Below are 11,058 nucleotides of genomic sequence, written 5' to 3'. Positions count from 1 at the left end.
TAGGCAGAGGGTAACTGTCTTTGGGGCACGCCTTGTTTAAGTCTGTGTAGTCTACACACATTCGCCAGGTGCCATTCGGCTTTTTAACAAGCACCACATTTGCAACCAGTCTGGGAAGTAACATTGCTGGATGAACCCTGCATCAAGTAATTTTTTAACTTCGGCGGCTGCCGCCTGACTTCTTTCTTCGCCATGGTTCCGCTTCTTCTGCCTTACCGGCTTCTTTTTCGGATCCACGGCCATTTTATGTACCGCCAGATCAGGACTGATGCCTGGAATTTCATGGACTTCGAATGCAAAGATGTCCTTGTATTCTTTCAATAGTTTGTGAAAGTCGTCACCCAGGACCCTTAGAGCAGTCGTCCCAACTTTGACTGTTCTGTCAGGACGCGAGTCATCTAAGATCAGGTCCGTATGCTCACCAGCTGGCTGAGGGCGGAATTCATCCGACCGCTCCTCTGCCAATGATTGCTATTTTCTGTCTTTTCTTGCGGCCCCCGTCTAGGATGCCTTTCTCTTCTTGCCGCCTGCTTCTTGAGCAGGCGCACTCTCCTTGACATTGTCAAGGTCTATTTTTCCACCACTCGACCCAGCGGCCATAACAGTGGGCTTGACATCCGAGAGATAGCACTCTCGGGCCATCCTCTGATCTCCACTTAGGGACCCGACTGTTCCATTATCCCTCTCAAACTTGAGCAACATAAAAGATGGGATTATAACAGCCTTGGAATTATTCAGGGTTGGTCGTCCCAAAATCATGTTGTAGGCCGAGAGTTCTTCTACTACCAGGAACCGGACTACCATGTGTCGTCCTTCCCCTTTTTCACCCAGGCGGATGGGTAAATCCACTCGTCCCACTGGGTGGACTCCTCCTCCTCCAAACCCTACTAAAGGGTGGGATGCCGGATGTATGCAATCAGTCTGATATTTTAGTTTCGACAGACATTTTCTACTGATGAGATTCGAGGAGCTTCCGGTATCTATGAGGATTCGGCCAACTCTCTGGTTGGCCACTTTACATTCAATAACGATAGGGTTGTCATGCGGCCCTCTTACCCCTCCTAGATCTTCTTCAGTGATGACAATCTCATGAAATGAATATTTGGAGGGCCGTTCTTGGTGAACGGAATTTACATCTAGCCGTCTGATATTGTCTTTGTTGCCCCTAATAGTGGGGCCGCCTCCTGAGAAGCCGCCTGCAATGGTGTAGACGGCTGCATCATCTGTATCGGAGCTGTCGGCCTGTTGATTCTTTTTGGCCGACTGCTTTTTCGAGGAAGTGTTCCCCGTAGATTTCTTGACATAAGTGTCAAGATCACCTTGCTCAGCCAGGCGGTCCAGATACCGCATGAGACTGATGCATTCATTGGTGTGATGACCAACATCTTCATGATAATCACAGAATTTTTCTTGGTTCCGGTTGTTTGCAGAACCCTTCATGGGGACCGGCTTCTCAATTGAGATCCGTCCCTTGATTTCCTTTAGGATAAATTGGCTATCCTTGTTAAACGCATACTTTGGGGAGTACGGTTTGAATTCTTTTTTCTTCTTCTGGGCCGGCTGTTTAGAGGAATCAGCCGCCCAGACCTCTTTTCTCTTCTCATCTTTGTTTGACGACTGTTTCTGTCGTCCTTCTCTTTTGTCGGACCTTTTCCCGTCTGACTGTTTTGCCGTACTACAAAGATTAGTCGCCTGTATATAGGCTTCCGCTTCAATCAAGGCCTCTTGAAGAGTCGCCACCCTCTTTCAGACCAAATCAAATTTGAAGGTCGACCCGTCTTTGAGACCTCTGAAAAAGTCAGTATAGGCTACTTCATCCGGTAACCCTTGAATCTGTATTCTCATCAGGTTAAACCGCCTGATGTAAGAACGAAGCCCCTCCTTCTCGCCCTGCTGAATCGTTCCTAAATCAAGGGTCGTCTTCTTCGCAGGGATGTTCATGGCGAAGTTGGAGGTGAATAAGTAAGCAAGCGTCCTGAAGTTATTTACACAACCAGTCAGCAGGTTGCCGAACCATTGTTGTGCGATTCCTTTGAGAGTCGCTGGGAAACACTTGCACCAAGTGGGATCATCCAACCCTTGAAGGTACATTAGGTTGGTGAATGCCATCAGATGGTCTTCTGGGTTAGTAGTGCCGTCATAGGCGCCTACTAATACATTTTTCACTTTGGCTGGCTGAGCGGCTTCAGTAATTTCCTTGGAGAAGGCCGACGGCTGTTCGCCAAGTCTAAGCAACCGTAGCTGCCAGTCTATAGGTTGGACATTTTTTGCTGCATGTCCACCAAACGGAGGTGGCTGCAAAAAAATACTGTTGTTGCGGTACAAACGGTAAGTTTGGTACCGCCTGGTCGCTATGAAAGCCGGACTGACGGGAGGTGCCGCCTGACTGACTCTCATGATACGACTGAGTATGCCTCATCGAGGTATTGCGCAGACTGTCTTGGAAGTTTGAAGTAGAGGCCGACTCTGACAATCGGTCACTCTTCTTCTGCTCTAGCAGTAGCCGAGCATCTGTGTATGTTTTCCTCGACCCGTCCGCCTGAATATGACGAACAGGTTTCCTCTTTCCTGGAGTAGGAAAACGGTATTTTGTGAAATCAAGGGCAGGCGGCTCCCACTTCCTAGATTTAGGATGAGGGGTCGCCTCTCGCCCTTGAACTGGCTTCCTCTTCCGTGAAGTGGAGGGTTTCTTAGCCGACTGCTCCTTGTCCAGAGCAGGCGGCTTCTTGTTGATCAACTCTTGAATTTCTCCCTTGAAGTCCCTCATGAAGGTCATGAGTTCGTTCCTTGTGATGGGAGCAGACCCATCAGTCGGCTGCTGCCGAACAGGCGGTGCGCCTGCTGGCTCACTTCCAGTTTGAAGATGTTCCCGTTCCCTCCTTTCGGTATGACGGGTACGTCGGGCCCTTAGGGTCCCGTCTGAAGCTGTGTGAGCTTCAACTTCAAATTCATTCTCAGTATCGTGGTCCGACTGAACTAGAGGGTCGTCCAGGGGACGTCTCTCTTCAGGAGCCGGTACAAACGTGGATGCCATCTCAGAAGTACTCTCCCCACAGACGACGCCAAAAATGTTTCGGGGTTTTCTGATGTCCTGCGGGAGAGTTACTATTTCGAGACTGGAACCGGACGCTCGTACCTGCAAAACAAACGGATGCTCCGGATGATTGGAGATCCGCCTCCGACGGTCAAGTTAGTACTTGATTAAGGAGTAATTAATGCGGAAATTAATGTGATTGGGTCTCTCTAGGTGAGAGTGTTTAATGGGTGTAATCTGCGTAATCCCCCTTAATCTCGGATTAAGGGAGGTATTTATAACCTCGGGAAACGTGCCAATCCTAGGTTTAGGTTAACCTTGAGCTTCCCTCGGAAGTTGGGCCTAGGTGGCCGACTTCTCCATTAGGCATGGAGTATGCCACGTGTCATGACATAATAGGTCCAGGGTGGACGAATAAGCGTGTGCCACGTGGCAAGCCCTGAGAGGTCCAACTGGGGGACACTTGGCAGGACCTGATTGGCCCACGTGGCGCATTCCGTTTGGTGGGAGCAAAATCCCCTAATCAACTCCCATAATAGCTGGCCACACGGTGTCGCGAGCCACAGTGTTAGTTATCATATCAAAATCAACTTTCCCGTATTTGAAATATAAATTTTGTTATTAAATTTTTTATTTTTTATTTTTAATATCACTATGTAAAATATATACCGTGCATTTATGCACGAGTACACTCTAATTTTATATACAATTTAAGAGTTGTTTTTCCAACTTTCATTCGCAGCACTCCAAATTCTCATCCTTGCAATTCTAGTCAATTTATTTATTTTTTTTTTTAAAAAAATAAACCAATAACCACCCTTTTTACCCATAACTACCCATATCACTCAATTAAAATCTAGCCCTTCTATTTTTATTTATCTTAAAAAAAATAACCAATAACTACCCTTTTTACTCATAACTACCCATATCACTCAATAAAAAAAAAACCAATAACCAGGCCATCCTTTGATAACTTTCACTTCAACTTTTTTTTTTCCTTAGACATATATACTACATATATCCCGTGCATGGGCACGGATACACTCTAGTAAATACTCTCTCCGTCCCATAATACATGAGACGTTGGAATTTTTTCACTATTCATGCATTAGCTTTGACCATACTTTTTTACTAACATAATAAAAACATATTTATCATAAAATATGTTGTTAAATAGGTATTAATATAAGGTTTCACTATATAATTTTTAAAATAATTTTCATTAATACTTAATTATATAACAATAAAGTTAAACTAGTATATTGATATGTGTACAATGTTGATTATGTCATATATTATGAGACAGAGGGACTAATTAAGTTAAAAACATCCAAAAGAGCAAACAACGTAAAGACGTGGAAACCATTAAAAATAACTGTCACCAAAATAAAATAAAAAAGAAAAAAAATCCAAAAAAATTCATAAATCTCTCCCTCCAATTTATCCATCTCTCCACGTCGGAAATTCCACCCCTCAATTTTTTTATTTTTTATTTTAAATTTTGACATCATCATCATTTTCATTCTTCCTCTGTAAAACTAGTTAAAATAATTGTTCCCAAAATTTCTCTCTGTTTCATTTTCTCTCTCCTCTGTAGAAAGAGAAAGTAAACCTTCCGATCAAACCCCCAATTTGATTTGATTCCATTCCTTTCTTCCCAATCTAGGGTTTCTTCTTCAATCAATTCAATCATGGATTCTAGCAGAAGAAATGCTTTACCTCCCTCCCTTGTTGCCAATCTTCAGCAAGTTTTGTCTTCCAGAAAAAATGTTGAACAAATTCAATCACAAACAACTTCCGAATCAGGCAACGAGTTGACTCAGTCTTCTTCTACTCAAGAACAGCACCAGAAATTGGAGAAAGAGAAAGAGGTTGAAGAAGAAGCTCCTTCTTCTTGTTCTCCTACTACTGCGAATGATGATGACGTTGTTGTTGTTGTTGCTTCTGAAGAACCGAGCTCGAAACCGGTGATTTTGGTTACAAATGGTGACGGAATTGAGTCGCCTGGTCTTGTTGCTCTTGTTGATGCGCTTGTTCGTAATGGTCGCTTTGATGTTCACGTTTGTGCTCCTCAATTGTTAGTCCTATTTTAATTTTTTCTTTTTTTTGGAATTTTTTTTTTTGGATTTTTTTTTTTGCGATTTTTGAGTGATTTTATTTGGTTTTGTTGATGAAATGGTTCTTTTTGTAGTGATAAATCTGCATCTGGACATTCGTTGACAGTTCGTGAGACGGTTGAGGTAAATTCTGCTGAAATCAGTGGCGCTACCGCTTTCGAAGTTTCTGGTAATCTTTCTTTTAGTATTGAACCTTTAATTGTTTGTGGAATTGTTGATAAAATTTCATTTAGTTATTGATTTTCTGGAAAATGTGATTGGTTTGAGCAATGTTTGTTGATTGGAGATTAATTATATTATGATTAATTAATAATCATGATTAATTCTGGATTTGTTCAAAAAGGTTTAAACTACATTGTTGTTAGTCTGTTAATGAGACTTTAGATATTTCTTGCTAGTGATAATAACCGACTATTGCGATTTAGTAATGAACTCTTGGCCATTTCGTTGTGGATGCCCTATAGTTTTAGGTGCTTAAATTCCTTGGTTGTTGTTGAACTAAGACCTTTGAAATGTTATTATTTTGGATTGTATCGGATTTGATGGGTTCGGCAGCAAGAGCCTGAGTCTTTTGTTTTACACTTTGACCAGGTACACCTGCAGATTGTGTGTCATTAGCTTTATCTCAGGCATTGTTTTCTTGGTCAAAGCCTTTATTGGTATGTTTTCTGAGGTGTATCGCTTTTGTGTTAGTAATCGATTTTCTCATGTTTATGATATTATAACTGAAATTTTTTAGGTACTAAGTGGAATTAATAGAGGATCAAGCTGTGGTCAAAACATGTGAGTATTTGGTGGAATGGTGGTTTCCTATCCAACATTTTCTTATAGTAATCTATGGCTATTCCATTATGCAATGTAACAAATGGTTAAATAAAATAATATTATGTTTAACCTTTCTCTCCCCGTTTTTTCTGCCTTGTGTTCCAAATGTTCTTATCTGTTGGTCTTTTAAAATGTGTGTCTAGGCTGTATTCGGGGGCTATTGCTGGATCAAGAGAGGCATTGATATATGGAGTACCATCAATTTGTATGTCATTGGACTGGTAAGTATCTTTCTTGTTGCTTTTTTTTTTTTCTTTGGTTGTCTTCTTTCTTCATTATTTTTAAATCAATTATGCTGCAGGAAAAAAGATGTTAGCTCTGAAAATGATTTCAAGGATGCTGTTGAAATTTGCCTGCCATTGATAAATGCAACAATAAAAGATATCGAGAATGGAAGTTTCCCGAAAGGCTGCTTTCTTAATGTAGAGATTCCAAATTCTCCTTCCTCAAACAAGGTTTGTTGGTGCTAGTGTTTCTATGTCACTCTTCTTTTGCCATTTTAGTGTCTTATAACACTGGTCTAATTTTGATATGGAACTTGTTGTATGTATCAATGAAAATTTAAGATTCCTCTGTGGGAGAGATTTGTTCAGCATATGCTAGGTATAGCCGTGTAGACTATCAGGCGTTTAGAAAACTGTGTTACTAGTTCTTTAATCTTTAATTTCTCTTTCAGTACATGAAGAATTTACGGAAATTTCCTTTTGAACTAATTTTACTGACCACTTTTTATTGTTGTTGTATGACGTCCTGCCGTATTGAAGATGTTATGACATGGATAGTTAACTGCTTAGTTTTTGCAAATGCATGACATGTCAATAGATATGGTAATTACAACTTACATGTTAAATCCAGACTCTTATTTATGAGGGATTTAGGGCTGGACAAGGCAATTTATCCATCCTAGTATCCTACCTCACAAATTGGGATAGAATAGTTGATTGCAAAATCATGTATGACTCTTTATTTTGCTTGTTCTCGGCTTTTTAGCTGGCTCGCAATAACCTCATGTATTCTGTCCCACTGGAATCGTCAAATTTTTCCTTTTTGGTTTACAATTTGACTATTATGCTGTTAAAAACTAATTAACTTACAATGTGAAGATATTAGGTTCGTTTAAAAGTGCATTTTATAAGAGTACGTTTTCAGGATTTTTACCAATGTAGAGAGATTTAGATAATAGTCAAACTTATTTAATTAACTTTGCAATGTCGCTTGGATAAAGGGAATACTATGTTGGTTTGGAGAATCCAATCTTTTGTGAATGTTGAAACTGGGTGTTCAAATAATTCGCTGAAATGCACTGCATGGTGTGATTACATAATCATGAATATTAGTTTCCATTCAAACCAATATTGCCACTGCAGTGTTTAAGGAAATGTACAACATCTTAGATTTGAGTTATTTGATTAATGTCTATCGACTGGATTAGAGTTTCTGCATGCTGAGAGTTGTATGCTTTAAATTGTCATTAGAGGGTATCTTATTGGTGGAAAATAAAGCCTCTTTTTAATTGTCATTAGAGGGTATCTTATCGGTGGAAAATCTAAAGCCTCTTCACTTTTAATAATCTTGGAGTAATGAGGATCTTTCTTCCATTTATCTCTTTGTCTTGTGTCTGACCGCATCACCAAGTTAAATAGCTCATCTATGTTGATGTTTTAAGGCTGTTGAGGTACCAGGAAAATCAGGAGGGTAAGACACGTGGTAGGGGGCACAAAGTTGGCATGAAAATTTTTGTATTTTGGTTTGTGCAATACCTACTATGTAATTTTTTTGTGGGATGGTTATTGGTCATCACTTCTGCGTGGACCTGCAGTTCAGGGCCCTTCAAGCACTGATTCAATTGTTAGTAATAATATCATTAGTCATTAATGTATTAAAGGTGTGTTCAAATTTAGAAACGGTCCTGCTATGCTGGACAACTAAACTGATTAGTTTGTTTGCTGTTCTTGGCAGGGTTTCAGATTGACTAGGCAGAGCCTGTGGAGGTCTAGTCTATCTTGGCGAGCCATTTCTTCATACAAACATCCGTCTGCAATGAATTTTATGGCCAATCAGCAAAGCCTTGGTATTCAGCTTGCTCAGCTGGGACGAGATGCCTCAGCAGCTGTGAGTACTTTTTTTTTTTTTTTTTTTTGCTTCACGGGATACTGTAATGCTGTTTGTATATTAATCCAATTATGGTATATGTTACATGTTTTCCAGGGTGCAGCACGCCGGCTGAATACAAATAGAAAGACAGTAGAGGTTGAATCTGTTGGGGTTGCAGGTAAACCAAAGACCAGACAAACAATTAGAAAACATTACCGTCTTGAGGTATGTAATTGTCAGTTATGTCCTGCTGTTTTTGCCAGAAGTTGACCCATCACTTTGTTCTTCTGGCTCTTTTGTGTGCTTCGTAAATATTGTGAATGAGTAGTCAATACGTTCTTTGCCTAATTTGCAGTTCTTGGATGAGGAGAAGGAAGATGCAGATGATGAATTAGATTTTAAAGCAGTACAAAATGGATTTGTGAGTTCTAAGCTTTTTAGTCGATAATTACAGAGCTACACTTTATTATCTCTTTGATGAACTATGTGTTTTCGGAATGGCAGGTTGCTATTACACCGCTAGCCTTGTCTTCAGATCTTCAGTCAGAGATTCATTTATCTGTCTCAAATTGGCTATCTTCAGTCCTTGCAGCATGGGAACAATAGCGTCTCCTTAACCCAGTACCAAGTAAAAAATATTCTTACTTGCAGACGGACAGTCGACAACTCGACATACATTTGGGCTGGTTTCTTTTGCCTCCTTTGATTGAAGAAAGCACATATATTATTTGTTCATGTGCTGACTTAGGTAGTTCAGTGTGAGTGATCTCCGTTGGAATTTGAACTTTTTTGTCAACTGCTTTACTTGTGAAAATGATTATCCGTCATGTTCTAGTCTCAGCCATTCGAATTATTTGTTGTACAGAGGTCGTTGGACCTTTTTCCATATTGTTAAAGAGATATAAATGCACGTCAATTCTTAACTTGTTTATGCTCTATTTGGTTGTAATGATGCACCATAACTCTTTTTATGTGTGGAGCTTGTAACAGAGATACCTCCCTGTAAATTTCGCAAAGACGAAAGAAAGGCATTGCTATTTTTTGGGATGTTTTATAACTTAACATGCATTAATTTATCAGTTTGTGTCTTTCATTGTCTCTTTTTTTTTGGGCTTGGTTGTTGCCATTATGTGCTTTTATGCAAGGAAATGAAGTTTTTATTTGGCTGACACATCCATATCTGAGTAACGAAAATATTACTAATATTACTGTCTATATATAACTTCTTCCGTAAATCCATAGCCTGTACAATATAATTACCTGTACAAGACAATAGGAGTTCATCCATTTACCAATTAGTTGATTCAGTTCTTTATTATCATTATTGTTTGGGTCCAATTCAGTCATCCTAATTGGGTCGGTCCAAATGATTTAATTACAAAAGCCCAAAACAAGGATCAACTCTCCAAAGCATGCTAAGTCAACCAAGCCCAGTTAGCATGGCAAGCCCATCTGACTTGTGGCCCACTCATCCATTGAACAAGGTATAAAAGCCTTCAATTTTCCCTCTTACATTAATTCACAATCAGCCTTAGGCAATTAATTCTCTTGCATAGCTTTATCTCTCAATACACTGAACTGACTTTAGCATCGGTGGGGCCTTCCTCGGCACAACCCCCGAGGCTAGTTTACGTGTGTTTGCTGTGCAGGAAATCCTCGGCTCAGTCTCCACTTGGACCGAGTTCAGTCTTCTCCCACCGAAGAGAGCCTGCCGAAGGTCCTATTGTTTTCATACTGAAACAATTTGGCGCCGTCTGTGGGGAAGACTTTAAAAAACAAGCCATAAATCAACCAATCTTAGCGTAAAAATGACTAAGATCGGTAAGAGTGCCAAGAGTACTAAGAAAAATGATCTTTCCTCTTCGAAGAGATCTAATTATGGTGAGAATGAATCCACCAATTCCACCATCACCGAAACCTTCTTCTTCTTCAAAGACTCCCTCTTCCCCGAAAAGGGTAGCATCGAAGAAGTCACCCTCCCATCATACTCGCCAGCCGACAAGTTTGTCTAGGCCGAATCAATCAAGTGCAAAGAGTCCTCCTCCACGAAGCTTACATTCTCAGTCTCAACTGAGAACAACTCCTCAAACAGGGCCCTCTACGGAGGAAGTGCTGAGAGCTATTGCGGTCTTTATGGACCTTATGAAGGCCCAAGCAGGCAACTTTCCACCACCCTGTGATCACTCACCTCTTCCGCCAAGAAACCTTAGAAGGAGGATTGGCCAAGAGGATAGTGGACGGGCTCCTTCCTTCAAGGAGCTCGGGGACAAGTATGAGGTGGGCACTTGGAGGACCGAGCTAGAAAGGAAAAGGTACCCCCAGTTATTTGACAATTCCAAAACCCGGGACTTAAAGAGCTACAAAAGCAGCAATTCCACCTCCGCGTGGCAAGAGCCTGCTCGCCTAAACGTTAACGAACGTTTAGGCTCAAGGGAGATGAGCGTGCATAGTCGCCTCACCTACCCAGGGGGGACCGAGCCATACCTCGAATCGTCTCAGCCGAGAACGAAAACCACTTCAACCTCTTTAAGAGGAAGGAGCGAGGTCCCAACAGCTAGACGTAAAGGGAAGACCGTTATGGTTCCTACCAGCTCACCCTTCCAAAGCTGGATATTGGAAGAACATGTGCCAAAGGTAAAAATCTCGGCGCACATCACTTGTGACGGTACTTTGGACCCGAAGTACCACATTGCCTCTTACGAGGGGCACATGTACCTTAATCCCAGGTCCGAGGCTACTTGGTGTAAGTACTTCCCAACCACTCTCAAAGGTGTTGCACAAGCGTGGATCACCAAGGGGGTGAAAGAAGGCTCAATAACCGGTTGGAAGGATCTTTCCAACAAATTCAAGAGCAAGTTTTCCACGGAAAATCGCCGAGAGAAAACAACTGCATAACTGATGGGTCCGCAGCAAGGGCAGGACAAAAGCCTCCGAGACTATCTGACTCGCTTCAGCAACGAGTCGTCCAGAATCACAAGCCTGGACCAA

General features: G+C 41.2%; 1 protein-coding gene across 1 annotated transcript; it reads left to right on the top strand.

Annotated features, from left to right (window-relative positions):
* Positions 1–4,523: 4,523 nt before the first annotated feature.
* Positions 4,524–9,117, top strand: LOC110683054 (5'-nucleotidase SurE-like). Its single transcript, XM_021859398.1, has 10 exons — positions 4,524–5,111; positions 5,226–5,320; positions 5,743–5,810; positions 5,891–5,934; positions 6,120–6,197; positions 6,278–6,431; positions 7,936–8,088; positions 8,185–8,295; positions 8,426–8,491; positions 8,575–9,117. The coding sequence occupies exons 1-10, from the start codon at positions 4,726–4,728 to the stop codon at positions 8,674–8,676; spliced, it is 1,257 nt and encodes a 418-aa protein (XP_021715090.1). The 5' UTR covers positions 4,524–4,725; the 3' UTR covers positions 8,677–9,117.
* Positions 9,118–11,058: the final 1,941 nt, after the last annotated feature.

This window comes from Chenopodium quinoa, unplaced genomic scaffold (assembly GCF_001683475.1).
Source record: "Chenopodium quinoa cultivar QQ74 unplaced genomic scaffold, ASM168347v1, whole genome shotgun sequence".
In the NCBI taxonomy this organism is placed as follows: domain Eukaryota; kingdom Viridiplantae; phylum Streptophyta; class Magnoliopsida; order Caryophyllales; family Amaranthaceae; genus Chenopodium; species Chenopodium quinoa.
This window is presented reverse-complemented; position numbering and strand designations above follow the sequence as displayed.